Source organism: Danio aesculapii, chromosome 2 (genome assembly GCF_903798145.1).
Source record: "Danio aesculapii chromosome 2, fDanAes4.1, whole genome shotgun sequence".
Taxonomy (NCBI): domain Eukaryota; kingdom Metazoa; phylum Chordata; class Actinopteri; order Cypriniformes; family Danionidae; genus Danio; species Danio aesculapii.
In genome coordinates, this window is record NC_079436.1 from 15786175 (window position 1) to 15814016 (window position 27842).

The following is a 27842-nucleotide window of genomic DNA, read 5'->3' on the forward strand; positions in this document are numbered from 1 at the left end:
TGAGAGACAATTTAAGCTATAACCAACTATACATTTTCAATTACTGTGTTATTTAACACTAACAAAATAAGTTATTTAACACTAAACATTTACTTACAGACATAGCTTCAGTGCTACAGTAGATCTTATAGGAAGTCCTAATATCATGTCACTCATTAATAATCTAATAGACTAATGGTCAGTTGACACAAGAAACATATAAGCAGGCTATCCCCTCATTCATTTGTTTGTAGATGGTGATGCTGATGTTTATTTCTCAGGAGATTGTAGCTTGCTGTTTCATCTTCATTTAATAAAAACTACAAAAGAAAACCATCTTCAAAATAAAATGATTCTATCAACTAGGTAATTATACTCGAATATGTTACTTTCGCATTTCGTTCGAGTGGTTGTGTATCAAAACAACCATAAAAAAAAGATTTAATCGTTCAGTCGCTTTAAAAATGGCAAGATAATGTTATCAAATCTGGTGCTGGATACCCTAGTTATAGTACTTGGCATAAACAGGCTTCATAAACTATTTTATTGAAGACTCTCCGGGCTTACAATCAGAGCATTTGGTGTGTCCAAAACTGCATACAATTCGAAAAACCTCAACTCTCTGAGAAGTACCCAGATGACCAGCTACTTATGCCAATATTCTGAAGTTTGCATCAAATGGATATTTTACTTTACTATGAGGCCATGTGAGAGAATTTATGAATCTGACGGTTGTGATTATGACTATAGCAGATGTAGTACTCATATTCATACTATATATAAAATTGATTGGTCATCACGTGGGGTTTTGGCCAGAACTAAACCTTCCTGCCAACACTAAATGCATGTTTATTGTATTTGTATATATTTGAAAAAAGTAATCCTGACTAAAATGGTGTTAATGAAAGTTATATACAAGGCACAAACTCCTGAAACACGGGTTGACCAAGTGGGCATACATCGCAACATAATGGGCCAGCACTAAACTCCTCCACCGGGTTTTGGGGCATTGGAAAACTCTCTAGGTTTTACCACTGTAGGAACTTACTAGCCAAGCAGTTTGTGCACACATTTCTGAATAACTGGCATTATAAATATCCAAATATTTTAAAGGATTGTTAGACTACATTAATCAAGGCAACCAGAGATGAAAATACTTCCCAAAAAGACATTGTAATTTGTCTGGACTTTATGCTAGTCTGTCTGTTTCTCTTTATCCTGGGGTTCACATAATCGTCAATCATGTCCTTATCTGGAACAGATGGTTATTGTGGTCATCGCTGAGTTCAGAGTGTAAAATTTTTCTTTTCTTCCCATAGACTTCCATTCATACGCACACAAATGCGTCAGACTGGAAATGCAAGGTCATGCGTCAAGTTTCGCATGTTGCTGCAGTGCAAAGTTCAAGCTTGGTGAAAATCGCATCACTTGACTGCGTGAGACCAATCGAGGATCAAAACAGGACCTCTCTGGACAGAAATGTAAAACATGGAGCAAATCGTTGGCTTTTTTTAATGTCTAATCATCTTATTTAATCCCGCCCCTTTTCGCAGCGCCGCACGACAGAATTTCGCACACACAAAGCCCAGTGTGACTGTAGCTTTATACTGAACTAAACTAAATTGAACTGAACTTCAATGGTGCCATTTATACTCAACAGAACCAAATCAGTTTTAATTTAACGAGAACTACACCAGCATTCTACTACTATTCTCCTGCCTATCTGATTTGCTATGGAATGTCCCACAATTTGAAACATTGTAATAGTTTTTTATTTTATTCTCATTTCTTTTCTTGCGCACAGCTCTACAGATATCTATTAGAGAGGCATTGCAATCTAACGCCCAGGAGGATCTCATCCCGAGGATGTACAGCTTGCCTGAAGTTTGGTATGTAAAGTCTATAGCAGAGATGCCCAATCTAGGGCCTGCGGGCCAAAGTTGGCCCATGCTTACCTTTGATTTGGCTCACCGTCCCATTTGAGATGATAATATTTGTTTGGTTTTGTAAACGAATCAGATAAAAAAAAAAAATGTAAATACTGGTGCTTGATGAATAGAGGGCAATACACAAGACACTTATGAGCAAATCAAGGCAAAAGCAGTTGCATCTTATGCATTCAGTATTGAAGTCCACTGTGTTATGGGATTGTTTATGTTTTTACTGTAATAAGTTCATTATACTTTTTTTTTTAACAAAACAAAACAGAACAGAACAATGACCACAGTTTACAACCAACAAATTTCTCAACATCAAAGCACATAATAAACATAAAAAAAGAGAAAAATACAAAGTAATAATGATAATAGAAGAATACATAAATTAACCAAGGTTCATGGTGATCTAAGGTTTTGCAAAAATGTACCTGAAATCCTGGGACCTACATATTCAAGGAAAGGAGTCCAGATCTGATAAAAAGTATCACTTTTTCCCTTTGACCAGTGGGTAAAATATTCTAATGACATAAGATCAAATATTGCCTTATGCCATTCTGATAGTTGGTGGTTTATCAGATATCCATTTAAGAAAAATACACTTACGGGCAGCATAGGTAAGAAAGTTAAACAACTTCCTGTTTCTTGCACTTTTCAAATTATTATCAGTAAGACCTAACAAAAAATTAAGAGAATCGAAGTTACATCTTGTATTAAATATAAGACTTAATCTCCTACAAATCTGCACCCAATAGCCTTTGATATATATACAGTTCCAAATACAATATATAAAATCACCTTCTTCAACTTTGCACTTTAAACAAAATGGAGAATAATTTGAATTAAACTTATGTCTACGTGATGGGGTAATTTGGAGACGATGTAAAAGTTTGAACTGTTGTTCTTTAGTTCTATTACAGATTGATATACTGCCAACACACTGCCAAATGTGTGTCCAAGTGTCTGGATCGATTGAACATCCCAGATCTTTCTGCCAAACATCTAGTGTTGTCTCATTATTAACTTTTGCTCCTAGCAGCAAAGCTTTATAACAACGCTTTATTAGTGATTTCGATCTATTATCGAGGAGCACCTTTTCTATTGGGGTAGGACAACAAGAAAATCCAGAGACAACATGTTTCTGGACAAAACTTCTAATTTGTTAATATTTAAAAAAAATTATTTGGGGGTAATTTATATTTAGTTCTCAGTTGTTCAAATGATAATAATACCTCCTTTTCAAATAAATATTTTATAGTGGTTATACCAGCATGTCTCCACAATGTAAAACCATCGTCCATAATTCCAGGTTGAAAATCTAAATTTCCTTATAGTGGCGTTATAGGGGACAAAAATTTGCCTTTTCCTTCCCATTTCCTATTTTTTTTCCACACTCTTAATGTATTACTGACGATCCTATTCTGCCCTAGTCCAGGGATTCTTTTAACATCTAAAACAAATGGTAGACTGGCCAATGAAATTGGTGAGCCATCACTTAAGTTGACCGATTCAATGTCTAACCAGACAGAATATGGGTCATTTCTAACCCATTCAAAAACATATAGAAATTGGGTGGCCAGCTGATACAATCTAATATCCGGAACTGCAAGACCTCCTTTATGTCCAGGAAGTTGCATCTTAGTCAATTTTAGTCTTGGTTTCTTTCTATTCCAAATGAAAGAACTGAACCAGCTGTTAACATCCCTAATTCTAGTGCAACTTAGAAGAATTGGAATCATTTGGAATAAATATAAAAATCGGGGCAGGACTACCATCTTGATCAAGGCTATCCTTCCTAAAATAGACAGTGGTAGAGAAGTCCATCTATCCAAATCTTCACGTACACGATGCAGAAGAGGGTCAAAATTTGTCTTATACATATTCTTTAACATTGGAGTGACAAAAATCCCAAGATAGGTAAAGCCCTGCTTAGTCACTTTAAAAGGAAAAGAAACTGGGGACGGTTGAGATCTTTGCTTTCCCAGGGGCATAGCCTCAGATTTAGAAAAATTTATTTTATAGCCTGAAACCTCACTAAATTGCTCAATAACCTCCATAATTATTGGAATTGACTCATCCGGTTGAGTAACAAATAAAAGAATGTCATCTGCATACAAAGCAATTTTATGTTGTTTATCATTTATCAGAATACCAGAAATATGTGGATTGCACCTCACTGCCTCTGCTAGAGGTTCAATAACCATAGCAAATAGCAAGGGTGACAAGGGTGACAAGGGGCAGCCTTGCCTAGTACCTCTTTCCAAGCAAAAAATCTCTGAGCGCCTACTATTTGTGATAACTGATGCTACTGGACTATCGTACATTATCTTAACCCATTGTAAAAAGGATTCACCCACCTCGAAACAATTCAATGTATAAAACAAAAACTCCCATTCAACCCGGTCAATTGCTTTTTCAGCATCCAGGGAGATTATCATACTATTGAGGTTTTAATGTTGTGATAATTGAATAATATTAAGCAACCTTCGCATATTATCACTAGAGTAGCGTCCATTGATAAACCCAGTTTGATCAACTTTTATGATTGAGGGCAGTATTTTTTCTAATCTTAGAGCCAAAACTTTGGACAGTAATTTAAAATCATTATTGAGAAGGCTGATAGGTCTATATGAAGAGCATTCATCTTCTGGTTTTCCTTTTTTAAGTATTAGGCTAATATTAGCCTCTCTAAGAGATCTAGGCAGAGATTTAGTTTCAAAAGAGAAGTTAAACATCTGAAGCAGTGGTTCCATTACTAGAGTGTGAAATTCTTTATAAAATTCTATACTAAAACCATCAGGTCCTGGTGCTCTCCCTGAATGGACCATTTTTAAGGCCTTCATAAATTCGTCTTTACCTATTGATGCATTTAGCTGTTTTCTTTGTACATCACTAATTTTTGGTAACTTAATTTTTGAAAAAAATATTTTAATTAGTTCAGCCCTATTTTTCACTGGTATATAAGTCAGAATAGAACTTTCTACATATGTTATTAATACTTTTACTGTCAAATTGTTTTTGGCTAGAAGAGTCTTTGATACATGAAATATTCTGTGAGTCGGCCCTCTTTTTTACAAGGTAAGCCAGATATTTACTTGGCTTGTTGCCAAACTCATATAATTTTTGTTTAATAAACCAAAGATTTTGACTTGCTTTCTGAGTAAGAAAAGAGTTTAATGCAGCTCTAGCGGCTAAAGTTTTGTTAATACTAGCTGGGTTTTGTAAATACTCCCTCTCTGCCTCATCCAGCTGTGATTCAAGTGCTCGTTGTTTTACTAGGCTTTCTTTTTTCTTTTTACTTTAATATGCAATAATAAGGCCCCTGGAAAAAGCTTTACAAGTTTCCCACAATGTTGATGGAGAAACCTCAGAAGTATTATTAATTGTGTAAAAAAGTTTAAATTCTGTATGAAAGTATGAAATAAAGTTATGGCCTTTCAATAGGTAAGATTGAAATCTCCATCTACCAGTATGCGGCAGTCTATCACCATGCAATAGTTCCATATATAAAGGTGCATGATCCGAGATTGTTATATTGCAAATCTCACAGGAAACAACCGAGGATAACAAAGCTTTAGGGGTGAAGAAATAATCAATCCTTGAACTAGTCTTATGAACACCTGAAAAATAAGTAAAACCTTTACTACCATGGTTAAGCATTCGCCAAACATCAACATATCTCAGATCAGCAAAGATTTTGGCAAATGAGCTTAGCTCGCCTAGTTGGAAAGGAGTTATCAACAGGATTTTTATCTAGAAGTGGGTTCATTAAACAGTTTAAATCCCCTCCTACTACACAGCAAAATCCTCAGAGTAAAAATTACTCAATTCAGAGAATATTTGGTCCCTCTCTAAACTGAGTAAAATGTACTCAACAGCAGAGTTAAAGTTAATGAGACAATGATGGGGTTAATTAAGTGATGATTGAGCACTGATGATGAACACCTGCGGTTAATAAGCAGAAACAGAAGAGAAACACAAAATTATAACTGATTTCAGTCACAGTTGTAGATAAAATAAACTGGAATAAAACACATCAAATCTCTCAAAAGTTTCAGCAGAGGATCATTGAGCAACTCCACAAACGACAGCTTTACTTATTACCAACCTGTCTGGCCTTATTTCTGCCATATAGTGATATTATTAAGAACTAAGTAATTTTTTACTTAACAATTAATATAAAAAAACACCACCACTTTTTGTGTTTAAGGTGTCACCATTGAGGAGAACAGCAGTTACTTTACTTGGACTCTGACTCGATTTCTAAAGTTAGTTCTCTTTGCTTGCCAAATAATTTATTGTGTCAAATATTGCATAAAGAGAGCAATTGTGCTCTGGATAATTGATTCTGTGTTGATTTGGTCACTGGTCAAATCAGTAAAATTAGTTTTGCTCTGTTAAGTTTTGATAATGTATTATCACAAAAGGAGCACTGTATTAAGAAAATGGAACTCAGCAATACTTTTCTCAGATCATAAAACACTCAAAACACAGACATAAACGTGTGCTTCTCAACTATGGTGAGTTTTTTCCTGCAATGCATGCTGGGAACTATGGATGATTGTTGTTTGATTCTCTTAGCATACATTGCAGCCAAAAAATAAATAAAATCTCTAACCACTGTTGAGATAGATACACTGATTATTGATGTCTGTGTTTCTAAAGTATTCAGATGCTCAGTGTGTTATAAAAATGTATAAAACCCTCAGCTGAGTTCCATTTTCTTGAAAAAGACTGAATTTTGTTTCTAAAATGATAAACAATTATTTTAATTTAATTTGTAAACTCAAACACATACTCTTTTATAGTAATTCATATTAAGCATAAGAATCAATCAACATGATCATATTTATGCTTTATACTTAACATTGATAACATAGTTGTATCAACATCAGAGATCAAGTCAAAGAGCCCAAATAAATTAACCACTTTTCTCCATGATGGTGACATGATGTGGGAAACATGTTTTTTTTTTTGTTTTTTTTTGTAAAATGTAAATAACTAAAACAGTTAATTCTCAATAAATCTCATATGTACTTTTGTGAACATCTGACAGAAATAAAGTCAAACAGGTAAGAAATGAGCGAAGCTGCTGCTGCTTCTCTTCTGTTTCTGCTTATTAACCGCAGGTGTTCATCATCAGTGCTCAATCATCGCTTAATTAACCCCATCATTGTCTCATTAACTTTAACTCTGCTGTTGAGTAAATTTTACTCAGTTTAGAGAGGGACCAAATGTTCTCTGAACTGAGTCATTTTTACGCTGAGGATTTTGCTGTGTACGGACTGCGCACAGGCAAGCTCAGCTAACTGAACAAAGGCCTTGGACATAAAATCTAATGGATGGTTTGGAGGTATATACACACTCATAAGTGAAATATAATCACCAAAAAGTAAGCCTTTTATAAAAACATATCTCCCACCCTTGTCCTTAATACAAGTATCCAGTGTAAAAGGTATTTTTTTGTTAATTAAGATACAGATGCCCCTGCTCTTTGAAGAAAAGTATGAAAAAAATACCTGCCCCACCCAGTCTCTCTGAAGTTTAAGGTGTTCTGCATCCTCATATGAGTCTCTTGAAGCATCGCTATATCCACTTTTTTACTCTTCAAAAAGGAAATGACCTTTTTTCTCTTGATTGGATTATTCATACCCCGTACATTCCAAGAACAAATTTTTAAAGTCGACTGATCCATTGTTGCTGAGACATTTTATGTTGACATTTCAAATACTTAGAAAGCTTAATGTAAACCGTGGTCTTCATCCACAAACAACTATGTACTAAACTGTAAGCTTTTGAACAAAAGCAAACATAAAAACACAAAATATATAAACCACAAACCAAATAAAGATTTCAAAAAGGGGGTAACCATCAGAAAAGGCCTCAAAGGAAAGGACCCTAAACCTGACTATGAATGCAGGTGCGTTGTTTCCGCTCCGGCGTTAGAATCATCCATAACAGCCAGTCCCAATAATATATTTGCATTATAAGAGAAGTGGATCATTTTAGTGAGTCTAAAGTTCAAGCATCTGTTGCGTCGTTCGTCGGAGCACACAAAGAGTCAATAAATGTCATTGCTTTCTCTGGACTGTTAAATACCTTCACAGAGTTATCAGCCGTTATTCTCAGGTTAGCAGGGTAGATCAAAGAGTAACAATATCCCATTTCCAAAAGTCTCTTCCTTGCTTCGTCAAATCCACGTCGTTTTCTTTGTGTCTCCGTAGAAAAGTCTTGAAAAAAGTAAATTTTCTTACCTTCAAAACGCACTTCTTTTAGCTGCCTCGCTGCGTCCATCTCTCGTTGTCGATCTGCGAAGTTGTGAAATCGGACAATCATAGGGCGGGTATACCTTTCGGAGCCGGGAGCACCAATCCTGTGTGCTCGTTCCAACTTCACTCGATCATTCTTTGTTTCCATACGGAGTACATCGGGAATCCATTTTTCCAAGAAATTTACCACAGACATTCCCTCTGTCTTCTCTGGGAGACCGATGATTCTCAGATTACGACGCCGTCCCCTGTTTTCCTGATCATCCGACCTTTCCATTAAAGCAGCGATCGTCTTTTCCATCTGCACAATTCGACTCTCTGTACCTGTAGCCGCGTTTTCAAGAGTTAAGATGCGTTGCTCGACCTCTTCCACTCGGCTAGTAGTACGCTGCACTTCATTCGAAACATCTTGCATTTTCTCAAGAATTAACTCTAACTTAGAGTCAATCATCTTTGCGATGTTGGCTGTCAGTGACTCAACAACTTTACTCGTTTCAGGGCTGAGATCGCCGCTAGCTTGTAAGGCTAATACAGTCTGGTCATCATTCTTGTCAGCCTCATTAGAAGCGGCACCATCTTTTCTCTCGGTGTACTTTTTCGTGCTTTTTGCTGGCATTCTCACCAAAGACGATCCCCAGAAGTTTTCAAGTGACATGAAATAATGTTATAACTAACATTTATCGACGACAATGGCTATTTAAAAGCTTAGTTCAGGATAATTTTGCTTATTTAGCCGGAGCTTAATCCAAACACCGCTTACTCGGTCGCCTGCATCGCCACGCCCTCTACATTTTTTTAAAATATACTGCATTAGTTAATACAATTGAAATCAATGTTTTGTAGTAGTTTTTTAAATACTAAGAAATAAATGAGGATATTACTCATGGAATATTTAATGTAACACAGTTTGGTATATTTACCTTCAGCCCGCAGGCTTTAATCAAGTTTGATTTTAGGCCCTTAATGGGAAAAAAACATCCACAACCATCCACAACCAACCCTTCCTTTCTGCTGACCTCTGAAACAGACAGAGCTGCTCAGAGAATTTAAAATTCTGTGAGCGGTCAACATAAATATGAAATGCACCGATAATAAAATCATTGTTGTTGTCCAACCTGTTATCATGTGTAACTTCTGTGTGCTGATATTGTGACTAATCTACACTCTCAGAAATAAAGGTACACGAGTCGTCACTGGGGTGGTACCTTTTCAAAAGGTACACGTTTGTACTTAAAGGGTCCATTTTGGTACCTCAAAAGTATGTATTAGTACCTAAAAATTTTAAGAGGAAGACTTTTGTACTTTTTAGGTACTAATATGTACCCTTGATGTATTTATATGGACCTTTTAGGTACAAATTTGTACTTTTTGAAAAGGTACCACCCCAGTGACAAGTCGCGTACCTTTATTTCTGAGAGTGTAGGATAATATTAGCTGTCAAACACTCAATCACTGCATCAAACTGTCAAATATCAGGGAGCTAATGGCTGTGGGGAATGTAAAGGGCTGAAGAAAAGAGAACAAAAAGAACACATGTGTTTTTTTTTTTTTGCAGACCACATAAAGTTACAATTAATGGTGCTGTGATAAAGGACATGCAGTGAATGTCAATCCATCAGCCATACAGTTTTCGGAGAGAGTGACTTGAGTTTTCAACTTAAATGCAGCTAATTCTGCATCTGCGACAGAACTGAGTCAATTGAGAATGCAAATGCCTGCCTGTCAAAAAGGTGACAGATCACCAATTACCTTCACCTGTGAGACGGCCACATACTCCCAGGCTGCAATGCAACCAAGGAGCAGAAGAAGGTGCCCTCTACGCCTGAATGAGCTTCCAAAGCATGACAGTTGCGATCAGCAGAATGATCAGATGGACACAGAGGAAAAAAAAAAAAAGTGGTAAAATGTGGTGGTGCAGATGAGTCTGTGAATCATGCAGACCAGTATTTATGGTTAGAGTGAAACGCTGATACGACTGTAGACTGCATTTGGTCATGATCGGCATGCACTCCATGTTGATTAATGTGAGGGCACTGTACCCATATCGGTCCGATGTCAAAATTAGGCCAATATCTTTAGGCCGATAGAACTATGCCTCGCACATACATGGGTGGAGAATTCGTGAATTGCTAAAAAGGAAAGCAGTTTTTTTTTCGAAAATTTAAATGGGATTTTTTTTTATTCAAGAAACGCATGCATCCTTGTCAGACTATAACTTTTGGAAAAGCCAGTGGGGGGATAATTTATGGATGTCATATGTAATAGAGCAGCAGGTGTTGCAATTTTGAGAGGTTCATTCAAAGGGAAAATTGTTCAGACAAAATTACACAATTCAGGTCGATAGATAATATTGGTAATTGAAAAGAATGCTGAATTATTTGTTATAGGAAATATTTATGCAAGTAATAGTAGCACACAAAACAAGTCTTTATTTTTGAATTTTGAAGACCAAATTGAAAAAGTAGTGGAACAATATAATAATGTTAAAATAATAGTTGGAGGGGACTTCAACACAATGTGGGATTCTGTAAAAGATTGTTTACCGCCTCATCCTAATAGGTCTGTTCTTCCAGAATTGAACAGTTTATGTTCTACCTTTGACCTGATTGATATATGGAGACAACAGTTTCCTGAAAAAATTCAGTTTACTTGGGGTAATAAAAATCTGTCTCAACAGTCGCGTATCGACTATTGGCTAATTTCAATGAATTTAATAGAGTGTGTTAAAGAGGTCTCTATAATGTTCTCTGTTCTTACAGACCACAAAGCTATTTTTCTTTCATTAAATACAACTACACACAACAATGAAAAAAAGTTTTCATACTGGAAAATGAACAAAAATTTATTGACAGATGTAAAATTTTGAGAGGAAGCAAAATATATAATTATAAATAGCTGGAATGAGGCAAATGTAACTAATAATTTTGGTAATAATTGGGAATTAATGAAGTTTAACATTAGAACTCTAGCTATAAGGAAAGGAAAAGAAATAGCAAAATGTAGAAGAGAAAAAGAAGAAAAAATTCAAAGTCAAATTATAAGCTTCTCTGGAAATTATAACATAAATCAAGATAGAAAAAAACAATTAATGCAAATAAAATGAGAATTAGATAAAATATATGAATATAAAGCAAAGGGTGCCTTCATTAGATCAAGGAGAAAATGGTTAGAGGAAGGAGAAAAGAATACAAAGGGCGACACATTTCCAATAATATAAGACTTATCTTAGATTTGATTGATTATAATGAATTAATTCTGGATAATAGTTTTATTTTATTTGTTGATTTTTTTAAAAGCATTCGATACAATTGATCATAGTTTTATGTCGGAGACTTTTCATTTTTTTGGCTTTGGAGATTATTTTAAAAAGGCTTTTCAAACTTTATACAGTGACTGTAACAGCTCAATTAAATTATCACATGGAACAACAAGGTTGTCCTATTTCACCCTTTCTTTTCTTACTGGTAACACAAGCTATGGCCCTATATATTAAAAGAGATACATTTTGTGGTATTAGAATTTTAGAGAAAGAATTGAAATGCTCTCAATTAGCAGATGACACTGCCATTTAAAAAAAAAATGAAATTGAAATTAAAAATGCTATTGATTGCCTCTTTTTTCATCTGTATCTGGTTTATGTTTAAATATTAAAAAGTGTATGTTGTTCCCTCTGAAAATATGCAATGACAATGATATATATGGTTTTCCAGTAAAGGAGATGGTAGAATATTTGGGTATAAAAATTTGTAAAGATCAAAAGGAGAGAAGTAATCTGAATTTTACACCAATTATTAAGAAAATTAAACAAAAATTAAACTTATGTTTAATGAGAGATTTATCAATCAAAGGAAGAATTTTATTAGCCAAAACTGAAGGTTTGTCACGTTTAGTATATACGTCTCTTGCATTAGATGTTCCACAATCATTCATAAAAGAGATGGATAAAATTTTGTTCAATTTCATATGGAGGAACGATTTTGTGCAATCCAGTTGAAGATAAAGGTCTCAATGTTCTTGACTTTAGCACTTCTAATTGTGTATTCAAAAACAAATGGATTAAGAATTACCTGAATTCTAAAGGCCAAATTTGGAGCATCATCCCTGAATTAGTTTTTGACCAGGTGGGGGGTTTAGAATTTTTTTAAGATGTAATTTTAATATTAACAAGGTGCCAATAAAACTTTCCTCTTTTCATAAACAGGTATGCTATCTATGGATGCTTATTTATAAGCATAATTTTTCTACACATAAATCCGTAATATGGAACAACAAATGTATAACCTTTAAAAACAAATCCTTATTTTATAGAAATTGGTACAATAATTATATTATATTGGTGAGACAGTTATTCAAAAGTAATGGACAACTTTTTAATTATTGTGAATTTCTCAATTATTACAAGATCCCAATAACTGCTAAGGAATTTGCAATAGTATTTGATGCAATTCCTAGTGGAATTGTTCAGCTCTTATCTGGTAATTTATCCTCTGAATCAAATATTTTACATAGTAATCAGTTAAGTATCAATGGTGTGAAAATTATAGACAATAAATTTAATAATTGTTACATTAAAACGTTATGCAGAACCACATTGTTGCCTAAATGCAAATCTTTTTGGAATTCCTTATTTGAGCAAATTGAGTGGAAAAAAGTTTGGAACTTACCTAGTAAATACTTACCAATAAAGTTAAAGAAGTGACATATAAAGTAATACATTTAATTTATCCAGTGAAAGAAGTGGTTAAAAACTTTTTAGAGACATGGAATCTACGTGCACTTTTTATGAATTAGAGGAGGAATCGATTAAACATCTATTTTTTGAATGCACATATACACAAATGTTTTGGTTTGATGTTGAATATCTTATATTTAAACTTACAAAATTCAAAATTCAGTTTTCTTGTAAAGATATTTTTTTGATTTACAACAATAATACCAAAACTTTGAAGCAGAATTTGATTAATAATTTAATGATAATGTATGGGAAGTACCATGTAAACAAACAAAAATAGTCCAGTGATAAGCATAATATTCATTTGTTTAAAATTTATCTTAAGCATTATTTCGAAACCCTAAAAGACACAAAAAATAAAAAAGCTATAAGAATGTATGCAATTTTGGAATCCTTTTCTTATACTTTTTTTTGTAATTTCTATATCCCCTGTAAGTTTTATATTATTTAATTATTATTTTTTTTCTACTGATTTGTTCCTTTGATGTAAAAAAAAATGTAAACACTGTATTCCTCATTTTTGTATAATATTGTTCTTGTTATGCAAAAAAACAAACAAAATTAAATTTAAAAAAAACATACGGGGGTGGAACTTGTTCAGACTTGTCCATTGCACTATAAAGGAGCTTATCTCACATTGTTTATTCCTTCAAAGTCTGTCCCTTCTTTGTGTGGTATTGCTGTGCGTTAATAACTCAGTAAGCATATTTCTTATCATTGTCGATATGGTTGATAGAGTGTCATTAGCTATGTTTCCATCCAAAAATGCGAATTAACTTTATGCACAAAACTGGATTATCGTATAAAAGACGTGCGAATAATGCAGTGTTTCTATCTAATGAGTCAAAGAGAACAAAATCATCACTTCCTGATTATCTGGCGGCAAATATTAAAAGTAAAAACTGAATTTGCTGTGATAAGAGAAGCTGCGTGAATCCTTTCCTCATTTAATATTTCACTTGCGCCTCAGAAGGCAATCCTGATACGCAGTGAACGTGCGGTGGTGTTTGAAGGCCTGAGACGTGGAGCACAGATGCTCTTGATTCTGGAGGTCATTAACACGAATACCACGAATACCAAGATGGTTAAGGCATTTTAGTATGGCCAAAACAACATTTCAGATGTTTTACAATGTGCTCAGACTGTTGGTTTGTCGATTCGCAAACATTTTATCTTCGCACGATCTCTTACAACAAAATCACTTTTTTTTTATGCGCTTTTTGGAATTTGTTCACTAAAGTGTTTCCATCGTAGTTTATGCGCATCTTTTCTCATAGGATAAAAAGTTTATGCTACTCAGTTATGCATGTATGTTTTTTATGCGCATTTTCAAAATTTATGCACATCGTGGCTTTTCTATCAACAGATTTTTCATCTCCAAAATGCGCATAAAAATAGGTGGATGGAAATGTAGCTATTGTGTATTTTGGTTTTAATCACCTCAGGAAAAATATTACATGTGTAAACATAATAGCAGCGACACACACATGCTAAACTCATTGGGTTGTTTGTAATCAATATTAATATTTGTTATTATCAACGCGTTGCTTGCCATGTGTTGTTGATGTAGGATCTTATTCCGTTTGATCAGCATATTTATAATGATTATAATGAGCGTACAGTATGTGATGGCTATTACCACGTCCGCCACATTTGGTCTTTATATTATGCTGTGTTTGTCATAAAGTCATCGGTGCTCAATGCTCAGGTGTTGTTACAAAATCTGACTCCGAGGACAAATCTGACTCTGCTTCTCATGCATGCACATCACACAGCGCCTGCAGTTAGAGTTTCAAACTCACGGCAGTTTATCATAAACATCGATCATTTTTCCTATAACTGACAGCAATAATGGACATTGTCTGATTGACAAGCATCTACGTGTTCAAAAGAATCTAAAACTGTCTAAATCTGTATAGAGCTTTTCGCTTGAACAGTGACATTTTTTAATCAAGAACATTTGAGTTGGTTTCAGTTTTTAGTCCTTTCATTTTCATTTTATTCACAATATATTTTACTTGTTTGTTAATTAAGTCCAATTTTGTTATTTAACATATTATTTTATGCAACAGTCAAGTTGCATGTTGGAAATCATTTATTTTTGGCATGCTGATTTATGTGAAATTGTCAATAGTTCTTTATATTTTAAAAAGATTTTTATTTATTTTTTTGCTTTGAGTTGGCTATTCCATTCATAAGATCACATAAAACTTTTATGAAGCTTTTAAAATAAAATCAGTTGTTTACTGATTTTAAAAATGGAACATTTTGAAATATCTATATTTATCGGCTGCAGTGTCGGCCTCCAAATCTTAAAAGTTAACGGTTATCCATATCGGCCAAAAAAATCCATATTGATGCATCCCTAGCCAACACTGCACTGGAAGGCTTGCCACACAGCTAACTATCCAATGCATTAATAGACATCTGCTTGCCAGAGACATTAAATGAGGAAGCAGACCCATATTCATCCAAAAGCTGGATGGGACGTGCTATGGAGGAGTGTGAGGTCTATGTGGTTTTAACATTATGAGCCGCAATCCCAGCTTAGCCTTTGACAGGGAGAATAGTAAGGGTGCTATGCATGAAGACTGGTAACCCACTTTGTAAATGAGCTGTCCAGCATGCTCCCGAGATGCGAAAGCTAGGATGCGATTATTGAACACGAACCACAGTATCAGGGCCACTAAAAATTAGGGATTGGAGCTGTTAGAGGACAAGTTTTATTTTAATTTGTTTAGCCTATAATTAAAAGAAAAACATTCATTTTTAAATGTAAATTGTCTTTTTATAGGTCAGAATGGCAGAGTGGATGGGGTGTGAAGTTTTAACAAAAATGCCAACAATTCATCAAGCAGCTTGTTATTTGAGCTTGCCATGAGAAATAAGCTATTTGGGAAAGATGTATTTCCACAGCAGACGTTACAGTGATTTTATTGTTAACTTGAATTTGTTTTGTAGAATAAATGCAAAAACAGTCATTTGACTCTTTTATTCAGTCTTATAAATAATGTTGATAATACAATGAGCTCACTCAACACTCCATTACTATATTTAACTACTCCATTACTTACTCCAAGGCCCGTTTACATTGAAGTTGATATTTAGTCACACCATGTTGGTGTTTTGTAACATCTAATTTTTTACGAGGTGGGTTGTTAGCCCAACGCTCAACCCCCAACCTGGAGGAGCAGGACATACACACATACAATACGGACAATTTAGCCTACCCCATTCACTTTTAGCGCATGTGTTTGACTGTGGGGGAAACCGGAGCACCCGGAGGAAACCCACGCGAACACGGGGACTTGAACCAGTTACCTTCTTGCTGTGAGGCGACAGCGCCACCCATTGTGCCATCATGCCGCCTAACTAATACATTACATTTTAGTCAGAATGAAGTCAAACTGTACTCATCTTTATATTTATATATTAGTGCTTCTTATAAACAATATATTAGTGCTTCTTATAAACAATGCATGTGTGCCCATATTTCATTATTTGTATAATAATTATATAAGCTTTAATCAAATACCAAAACCTCTCTATATATTACAGGCACACACACAAACTTTTAAGTATTCTGAAATAATAGGACTGTTAAAAGTGGAACAGATATACAGTATATATATTTTTTTACATATACATGGAAACTCATTGTTGTGTATTGGATGTAAATACAGCCACAACCATATCACCCTGCAGCCCACAACTGATTACTCACTAAAGCTTAGCAGGGCTGAGCCTGATCAGTACCTGGATGAGGGACCACATGGGAAAACTAGGTTGCTGTTGGAAGTGGTGTTAGTAAGGCCAGCAGGGGGTGCTCAACCTGTGAGTCCTAATGCCCCAGTAAAAGTGAAGGGGACACTATACTGTCATTTGGATGAGACGTTAAACCAAGGTCCTGTCTCTCTGTGGTCATTAAAAATCCCATGGCATTTCACGTAAAGAGTAGGGGTGCAACCCCGGTGTCCTGGCCAAATTCCCTCTCTGACTTCAACCGTCATGGCCTCCCAATCATCACCATCCCCTGAATTGACTCTATCACTGTCTCTCCACTCCACTAATAGCTGGTGTATGGTGAGCACACTGGCGCTGTTTTCCTGTGGCTGCTGTCATATCATCCCAGTGAATGCTGTGGTGGTGTACGGAGAGACCCCCTCATGATTGTGAAGCGCTTTGGGTGTATGGCCATACACAATAACCGCGTTATATAAATACACATTACGTAACAATAAAACAAATTGTTGTATCATTCTAACTGAAGAAATGACATTTCATTTAATTTTCATAATATTTTTAAAACATCAAAACATTATTATTATTAAACAATTATAATGTAATTCTTAAAATCTTGTTTTATTAGCAAAATATAGAGGTTTCAACAAATTGGTAGAAGAAAAAAGAAGTTGTGCATCAATCATGTAAAATATTTTATTTTTTATTTTTTTGTAAATTCAGTTCCGCAAATACCAAACCCTATATCATTCTGTGTACTCAAAAAAGCTTCAGTTTCCAAAACAATTTAGACTACTATACAGAGAGAAAAAAAAAGCAAGAAAACAAAAAAACAACACTAGGAAAATGATGTATGTTACAAGACAAGGAAAATATCCATAAAACAATTTTGTCACAGCTGTTCATTGAAGAAAAAAAATATATACAACTGACTCTTTTTTTTGAAAAAAATCATGCCCATTACAATACAAAGTCTAAACTGTCCATTTTCAACGTGAAATTGTGCACACAGAAACTTCCAAATTGAAATAACAAGGCATGTGAAATGTTAAAAACATTTTTGGCTACAAAACGAATAGCGCTTCACTTCAATCAATAAAACTAATACAAGCATCTATTTTTCATATGTACATATTTGAGATTTTTCAGAAAGTTAACCTGGCCCTTCATTCGGCTATTCCTGCTCATAACACCATTCAAAAATGACTTCTCATTCTCACGCATTTAAAAAATCCATACGACGGTGAGTATTTATAAAAAAAAAAAAAAGAGCTACTTGTGCATGTTGCTTGTGATTTCATAATCGGTGGGTGAGGTTTAAAGTTCATTTCACAGTTATCTCTACATCTACAATCCCACCTGATTTGCTAAAAGTCACTTGCTTTGAACTCTGCTCTGCTTTGAACAGCTGCTATCAGCAGCAGAACATACAATGGAATGAAAATAAAACAAAAACCAACAATATGGTCAGCAATAACGCATAAACCACAAAACCACTACAAATACCACATCCTAAACACAGAGAAAATACTTTTCTTGTGAAGTCACCTTTGCAATAATTACACGTGGTATCATGATGTCAAATCAATTCCAACGAGGAAAAGAAAGGAGAGCAAACGCAAAATAAAACAAGCATGTCTAAAATATCTGAACATCAAGATGAATAAGGTAGTGAATGAAGGTAGTATTTGGTCAATCATTCAGATATTTCTCTATATTTACACTGTATTTACAGAGTCTGTAACAGAATCTCAAACTGCATCAGGCATCCTTTTTATCAGCATCAAACTGCTATTAAAATAGGCCCATTCATTCACTCGCACAGTAATAAATACATAACATCTTTATTTTCTTACACTAAACAATGAGAGATATCTAGGATAAAACTGACTCATGGAATCAAGAATTTTTTTCATTTATTTTTGTAACTTTGTTTTCCTTTTTTTTCTTTCCTTTTTTTTTTTTTTAGTGCAACATGTGTTCCCTTTGCGGAAGTCAATTCCGTACATTCTCCATTCAGTGATGTTCTACAATGAGTTCTACGGTAGTCTTTACAGATCACGCCGTACAGATGGGTTGCCTTTGCCATCGACCTATAAGGCGATACCCAACACAATACTTTCGTTCATTTCTCATCCTCTTTTGCTGGTGAAGTCTGCCCCATGTGACACACACACACATTCAATCTGACCCCACCCTCAACCCCCCCACCCACATCCACATCCACACCCCCCCACACACACACACACACACACACACACACACACACAGACTCATGGCACATGCAAAAAACGGAACCTTTTCCTTTCAAGTTAAAAAAATGATACGAATGGCTCTCACACAATGCTGTACTCTCGCGTTGTGTTTTCCTCTTAGTTTTGCACATTTAGAAATGTTTCCTGTTGTCTCTTCTGGTGAACTGCCAGCTCAGAGTTGGAGATTTTCAGTTGATCCACTTGCGGCATTTGGCGGCTCCACAGTGACATGGGATCTTGCTCTGATCGTTAACTGGAGTGAGCTTGTAATCGTAGCAGAGCTGCAACAGAACCATTCAATGGTGGGTTAAACCTAAGATCATAATGTTTGCAGACAGAATACTTTGCTGTTTTTAAATATTTTGTCACATAATAGAGAAGAGAGTCAAGGCCCGTTCACAAAGACATTAACAGTATAATAAAAAAAAAGGATCTTTCTAAATGTAAGCGCACAGAGAAAAAAAAAGTCATGGGATCACTTTCCACATTTTTTTTCCAGCTGATAAAAAATCCTAATGGGAGTTCATCCTGAGGTAGATAAAAACAAACAAACAAACAAACAAACAAACAAACAAACAAACAAACAAACAAACAAACTACTGCAAAACCAATAGGACATTATTGTTAATGCTTATTTATTATATTATATTATATTATATTATATTATATTATATTATATTATATTATATTATATTATATTATATTATATTATATTATATTACCCTTTATCAACCTTAAATCAAACAAGTCTCTATGGAGAAACATGTGAGTAACAAGCATTTCACATACACCGTTTGATTTAGTTTCATTCTAAATCCATCTGTTTAGGCTAGGGTTGTTAATAATACATTTTTCACTATCATTTCTGTACACTCTTATATCTTACTTTCATTTTCAAACTTAACGTTAAATGTAACAGCGAGGGTAACTAAAGCGCAAATTTGGGATTTATACACACAGTCATGTGAAAAAACACCCTTCTGAATTTCATGGTTTTCCGTCTGAGCACATAAAATCATCAATGCTTTCACATTGCTTAAAACACACAGGATGTGCACCAATACCCAAATATCTTTACATATGGATAAATAAAAAAATAAATAAAGGTATAAAATGTTGTGTACATAAATATAAAAACCACTACTTCTATGCCTTCTTCACCTCTGGGGCTTTTTTTCAGTTTATTCATGACAATTTGCAGTTGCATAATGTTATTACTATTAGCATTATTATTTATTATATACGTATTTTTATTTGTTTGAATAAAAACTAATTTAGATTTGTCCACCTGTCTGGTTTTGGAGACGTATGCATCACCAAATGGGGCAAAAGAATAGGACGTGTGTTTGGATATAAGTTTTTTGACCACATTATTATTGTTCATTTATTTGTGTGCTGGAAACTAAAATCTTTGCGCTTAAGAAACTAAATTAAATATGTAGGCTAATGGATGTATCCAGTAGAGTGAGTTTCCACCGTTTTCTTATCTACGAAAGTAAAGAGTAAAAGTAGACTAAAGAGAAAGTCGAGAGGCCGAATGCAGGAGGCTCATTCTTTAACCTTGCGCTGCAGATGGTCTGTTTAACTGTTTTCTCACTAGTGAAGCATTCAGTTTTTCCACTAACAAAGTCAGCCATGTAAAAAGCAAATGATACACGACTCAACTGACTCTTAAAGGGAATGGGAGAAGAGACTAGGATTGGTTTAATGGACTTTATGCTAAAAACACACCCTTAGCTCATTAAGAGAATAAGCACAACCCTCTTAAACCATGCGCTGTGGTGCAAACCGTATTTTTCCATCCTTAAAATAGCATAAATAATGGATTCTGACACACCCTTAATGCGTTTGCGCCATGCATGTTAGACTTTGTGTCTAGATCGTTAAAATTGCGCCTTATGTTTTATTTCACATCATTATTTTTTAACAAAAATTTGTGACAAACTTGCAGTAGGACAGCCTATAATTCTGTATATCCACTTTAGAAGTAATTACTTAAAGTCATAAGTTTTTGCAGAACTCTTGCCCCAGCATTTTAAATAGTTGTAAATTTGCTGTGTGCTTGGCATCATTGTCAAATCTTTTTTTTTCTTATTCTTTTTTTCATCTCTACAATGCAATTTTGATACCAGGTACTATGATCCATTGTGGTTAGTCTGATCATTGGTAGATGATGTTACAGCTTTAAACAACGTCTAAAAAGTTTGAAGCTTTTTCACGTTTAACCACTTTCAGAGGTAGTCAACAACACATTTAATAGTACTGCTTTCAAAGTGTAATTGCTTATGTGGTTGATGTGCTTGAGCTGCTAAAGACCATCTATTGACCTAACATGAGATTGTCAGTTAGGTAACAGTAAACAAAAACTAAATGCAAAACCACTGAACAACTAAATGTCCTATACAATCTGATACCAATATATGAAAATATAAGAAAACAAACAGAAAACATAATGGTTGTGTTTGTGGCATTAGCAAATTGAGGCATTTTATTTAGGGTGCATAACAATAAATGACAGGTAAAATCTCACCTCTTCTCCTCTCTCAATCCTGCAGGCAGCACTGATGATGATCTTGTAGCCCCGCTCAAACGTCACAACCTCAGCCACACAATTTGGTAAGCATGAATGATTGATGTACCTACAAGATAAATTAAATTAATCTTAAAATCTTTTGAGAGTGGTTGTAATTATTTAGTTAGCAAAACTATACTTTAAACTGCACAGAAAAGTGATGCCTCCTGTAGCACAAACATTGCAAGATAGTGATATACTAGTACATTTTGAATGTTACAAAATATTTCACATAGCTGTATACATTCTTTTTTACAAATAAACTTTCTATTCAGCAAAGAAAGATACAGTAAAATATATCATGATTTTACCAACTAATTTCCATATAATCAGAAACACTTCTACATATTAGAATGATTTCTGAAGGATCACCTGACGCTGAGAGTTGGAGTAATTATGACAAAAATGAAGCTTTGATTCGCATGAATAAATAAAATTCAAAATATATTAAATACAAAATTGTTGACACTGTGTAAATGATGGAGGACAGCATTGTGGATGGTAGCTATATGGTTATACAGTGCTCAGCATAAATGAGTACACCCCTCAAATCTCTCTTTTAAATTATTATTTTCTATATAATACTTTAAACAAAAATATTTGTGCGTGTATAATGTATACATTCGTTCCACACAGACTGAAATATTTCAAGTGTTTATTTCTTTTAATTTTGATGATTTTGATGACAACTAACGAAAACCCCAAATTTAGTATTTCAGAAATTAGAACATTACTTAGGACCAAAACAAAGAAATGCTTTTTTTTAGAAATCTGAAAAGTATAAGAAAAAAAGTAACTGAAAAGTATAAACATGAAAAGAATGAGCATTGCCTGAATTACTGCAGCAATGCACCTTGACATAGAGTTGATCAGTCTGTGGCACTGCTCAGGTGTTATGAGATCCCATGTTGCTCTGATAGTGGCCTTCAGCTCTTTTGCATTGTTGGGTCTGGCATATTGCATCTTCCTCTTCACAATAGCCAATAGATTTTCTATGGGGTTAAGGTCAGGCCAGTTTTCTGGCCAATTAAGGACAAGGATACCATGGTCCTTAAACCAGGTACTGCTTTGACACTGTGTGCAGATGCCAAGTTCTGTTGAAAAAGGAAATCTGCATCTCCATAAAGTTGTTCAGCAGCAGGAAGCATGAAGTGCTCTTAAACGCCCTGGTGTAGAGCTGCGTTAACCTTGGACCTCACAAAACACCTTGGAACAACACCAGCAGATGACATGGCACACAAAACTTTACACTATACCTCAAGCAATGTGGATTGTGTGCCTTCCCACTCTTGCTCCAGAGTCTAGGACCCTGATTTACAAAGGAAATGCAAAATTTACTTTCATCAGAGAGCATAATTTTGGAGCACTCAGCAGCAGTCCAGTCTTTAGCCCAGGCAAGCCACTTCTGATGCCGTCTGTTCAAGAGTAGCCTGACATGAACGCGACAGCTAAAACCCATGTCTTCAGCTAAAACCTTTTGTGTCTTGTCATGTGCAAGGTGTCAATGGTTGTCTTTTGGAGAACTGGGAAATTGGCCGTCTTATTGGCCGACTCTGGACACTGCTTATTTTTCTACCGCGCCACAGAGCGCCATCTGATTAGTTTTGTGTTAAATATTATGTGAATGTGCGCATCTGGTGTGTGATACTTTTGAGAGACCACTTAAGGGACTTGAGCGGAGTGGTTTGGGTCATTGTCCTGCTGGAAGATGAACCGTCGCCCCAGTCTGAGGTCAAGAGCACTTTGAAGCAGGTTTTCATTCAGGATGTCTCTTTACATTGCTGCATTCATCTTTCCCCCTATCCTGACTAGTCTTCCAGTTCTTACTGCTGAAAAACATCCCCACAGCATGTTGCTGCCACCATCATGCTTCACTGTAGGTATGGTATTGGACTGGTGATGAGCGGTGCCTGGTTTTTTCCTAATGTAACGCCTGTCATTCACTCCAAAGAGTTCAATTTTAGTCTCATTAGTCCAGAGAATTTTTTTTCTTATGGTCTGAGAGTCCTTCAGATGCCTTTTGGCAAATTCCAGGCAGGGGGTGGCTTCCGTCTGGCCACTCTACCATACAGGCCTGATTTGTGGATTGCTGGACAGATGGTTGTCCTTCTGTAAGGTTCTCCTCTTTCCACAGAAGAACGCTGGAGCTCAAACAGAGTGACCTACAGACCTCTGAGACAGGATTGCACAAGGCTGAGAAAGGTGACAGAATTTCTGCTGCTCTGAAAGTTCCAATGAGCACAGTGGCCTCAATCATCCTTTGTCTTCATGCTTGGTTTGTGCTTTGACATGCACTGTCAACCCTGGGACCTTATATAGACTTATATAGACATGTATGCCTTTTCAAATCATGTCAACTGAACATAAACATGAAATTCAATCAACTGAATTTACCGAAGGTGAACTCCAATTAAGCATCTCCAATTAAGCATCTCATTTAACATCTCAAGAATGATCAATGGAAACAAAATGTACCTGGGCTCATTTTAGAGCTTCACTGCAAAGGCTGTGAATATTTACGTACATGTGATTTTTCAGGTTTTTAATGTTTAATAAATTTGCAACAATTTCAAAACATCATTTTTCACATTGTCATTATGGGGTATTGTGTGTACAATTTTAAGAAAATAAATCAATTTAATCCATTTTGGAATAAGGCAGTAACATAAAAAATGTGGAAAAAGTGAAGCGCTATGAATGTTTTCCGTATGCACTCTAGATCAAAAGAGTGCTTTTACTAAATACTGAACAAAGGGTTTAAATACTTAGGACCATTAATATTTCAGTTTTTTCATTTTTACATATGGGGTGCTTCCTGTCTGATCTGTGGAATAAGGTGAAACTATGGCTATAGAAAAACGGCAGAGAATTTCATGTCAGCAAATAGTGATTGACTTATAAAGCTGAAAAAGATTTAGTGATTGTTTAATAAGATTTAATAATACATCTATGTTAATCTAACCTGTGGCTTTCTGAAAATGTTGTTTTAGCAAGCAGAAGTTCTATTCTGCAACAGTTCTGCAACAATTGTAATATTTAGTGCCCAAATTACAGTTACTTATAGGACAAAAAGCTCTCATCAATATTATACTATAGCAAATAGTATATTATAATACATGCTAAAATGTGAATACAGAGTATTGATAAATTGTGAATATTTTAATAGTTAAATTCAAGGTGAATAACATTTTTCATGTGGTATATTTGTTTATATGATTTGGGCAAGATAAGGCTTGGCTATGGTTTAGTTTTGAGGCTTCTGGTTAAAGGATGGTGATATGGTTGATATGGTAAACTTATGACTGAGAATTTGTACCAGTAATAAAACCTATTGACAGAGTTCAGGGCCAGTTAAGGGTGATTAACTTGCTCAGATTTGAGCCACTTGTGGTTCATGAATGGCTCTTGTCTTTAATCCATATCTGGGCCACTCCAAGGCCATTTTTTTGCAGTATTTGGATGAAGGGAAAAGTGATTGTGTGGTCAAGAAAACCATCTGGGCCAGAAAACTTTTGCTATGTGGGTAATGTACATATTAGAATGCTCATATGACAGGCCAAGATCATATCTAACCTTGCAGGGCTTCCAGAGTTGGTTGCATCAATAACTCGCTCGCTGTCAATGCAGAACATGTATGCAGGCCGGTTCTGTGGGAAACAATCCACACAGATTTAGAAGAACACATTAAGAAAGCATTTCAAAGTAACGTTATTCCCTCATTGGTTGAGCATATCTTACCTTAGCCTTGTACAGCAGCTCTCTCCTCATGGCCACCTCGGTGCGTAGAATATCCCCCATGTATTCAATCACCATGGTCTGCTTCTCAATGGCACGTGCTGCAAACAGCCCAAGACCCTGCAGACACAAGATGCATTAGACTTGCATTCACACCCAGGACTAGCGCTCATACACAAACTGGTTACATTCCATAGACTTCTATCATTTTCATATACGAAATTAAAAGAGCTATACCTGTAGTTTACTTTCATGTACAAACCCTCAAAACATGGTTAAGAAGTTACGCACTCACATTTAGTAGCCATTCCATTAAGGTTGACTTTAGGTCACATTATATTTCCAGCAAAGTTCTTTTTTTGGTTCAGTTGAAAAAGTTGATTTAAATACAAGAGCAATGATAATACTGTGATTAATCTGAGTTGATTCGATAAAAAAACAGACATGATAAGGGTCAGTAAGCATAGTATTATTGTTGCTATTTTCTTTAAAACTTATTTCTGCAAACCTGTGCATTGTGGTCTGTAGCTTCAAAAAACATTATTAGTGCATCGGTCACATAGGAGCACTAGGAGTTGGAGGGCAATCAGTGACCTTTTAAGCTAAATATATGATCTTCTGAAATGACTTCTTGTCACCAGCCAAATGTGTCAGTGCTGTGATGTTGGTAATCCTTGAAAGTATCTCTGAAATGTGTACTCCACTTAAATAGTGTTATTCTGTCTACATGGTTTCCATTTATGTAGAGGGGCATGGTCTTTCTCATTCCTGCTTAAGTCAATAATGACCTCCTTGGTGTTTATGGTATTGAAGTGAAGGTGATTTTTTGTGCACTGATTTGTTAAATGCAGCACATCTTATCAAATTGCTTTCTCATTCCATCCTGAAATCCTGAAATAAGTCCAGTCATTGTTTTTTTTTTTTTTTTTTTTTTTTTTTGTGGGGTGGGCTGGAACACAAGTGTAGGTATAAAGCAGGGGTGCCCAATCCTGTTCCAGGTGATCCACCCTCCTTAAGAGTTGAGCTACAACCCTGATCCAAAACAACTAAACCAACTAAGTGGGATCTGAAGGAGCACTTGGTAATTAAAGACAGGTGTGTTTGATCAAGGTTGCAGGTGAACTCTGCAGGATGGTAGATCTCCAGGAATAGGATTGGGCACCCCTGGTATAGTGTATACATTAGTGGACTCACCACATAACCCTGAGGTGTTCTAGACATAAGAGACAGACGTCAGTTTGTGATGTATTGGATAAAAGTTCTTTATCCATTCACATACATCAGGTGGGGGCTGTAGATCTAGCAAGTTGTTGATCAGGATATCAATAATAATAGTATTAAAAAGCTGAGCTATAATCTATGACAAGCAGCCTTAAATCAATTTGTGCTCTAGGTGACTTGCAGTGAGAAGGCCAATGACTATGGCATCCTCAGTGCAGTGTTTTACCCTATACACTATCTGACAAAGTCTTGTCGTTGATCCCAGTTGTAAGAGCAACAAATAATAACTTGACTTCTATTTGATAATTTGGAAAAGTGGCAGAAGATTGATCACAAATACTACTACAGAAGACCTATTAGAACCCACATGGACCCAAGATTCTCACAGATATCAGTCAAGTTTGGTGAAGGAAAAATCATGGTTTGGGGTTACATTCAGAATGGGGGTGCGCAAGAGATCTGCAGAGTGGATGGCAACATCAACAGCCTGAGGTATCAAGACATTTGTGCTGCCCATAACATTACAAACCATAGGAGAGTGCAAACTCTTCAGCAAAATAGCGCTCCTTTTTCATACTTCAGCCTCCACATCAAAGTTCCTGAAAGCAAAGAAGGTCAAGGTGCTCCAGGATTGGCCAGCCCAGTCACCAGACTTGAACATTATAAAGCATGTCTGGTGTAAGATGGAGGAGGCATTGAAGATGAATCTAAAGAATCTTAATGACCACTGGGAGTCCTGCAAAAACGCTTTCTTTGCCATTCCATATGACTTTATTAATACGTTATTTAAGTCATTGTAGAGATGTATGGATGCAGTCGTCCAAGCTCATGGGAGTCATACACAATATTAATTCTTTTTCCACTGCACAATGACTTTATATTCTATACTGTACATTATTTCTGCTAAGTGACAACACTTTTGTCTCAGTAAAATCAAACCTTACTGCCCTAATTAAATAATTAAAAATCAAGGCATGATCATATTTTATTCTGGTAAAATAAGCGTAATAAATAATCTAGAGGCCTTTGCCTTTCATATTAGCCACTTCTGATACCAAATGACCAAATAGAAGACTTTTGTCAGGTAGTGTAGACTTTTATTCCTAACTGACACTTGGAGGCAGATAGGGATGATGGCTTGTGTCAGAGAAAGGTTAAGAATATTAGCGAGAATCTTTGAAAGCTGCACATACCAATAGTACTTTCCCTGGTACACCACCAGGTCCAAAAAGCTTAGTGAGTTTCCATCTCCTTAATTCATTCTATGGTTTTTGGTTTGGGACAAATCTGGAAATGTTTTTTTTAACAGTGACATTCTCAGTTTAGAATGAGAGGTATCACAGAGCAGCATGTGTATATTCTTCCAGGTTCTCATTTTTAAAAACACTCCATTCTCTTCTAATG

The 27842-nt window shown here is 35.4% G+C and overlaps 1 protein-coding gene across 7 annotated transcripts in view; it reads right to left on the reverse strand.

Annotated features, from left to right (window-relative positions):
• Positions 1 to 18885: 18885 nt before the first annotated feature.
• The window catches only part of kmt2cb (lysine (K)-specific methyltransferase 2Cb), a 184590-nt gene continuing 175633 nt past the window's right edge, over positions 18886 to 27842 (reverse strand). For all 7 annotated transcript variants that reach the window (XM_056473635.1, XM_056473626.1, XM_056473643.1 and 4 more), the window contains 4 exons: positions 25221 to 25337; positions 25056 to 25129; positions 21441 to 21549; positions 18886 to 19191 (listed from right to left, as the gene is read on the reverse strand). In XM_056473635.1, the coding sequence (XP_056329610.1) occupies positions 19099 to 19191; positions 21441 to 21549; positions 25056 to 25129; positions 25221 to 25337 (393 nt within the window). In that variant the 3' untranslated portion in view covers positions 18886 to 19098. The remainder of the gene's footprint in view (positions 19192 to 21440; positions 21550 to 25055; positions 25130 to 25220; positions 25338 to 27842) is intronic.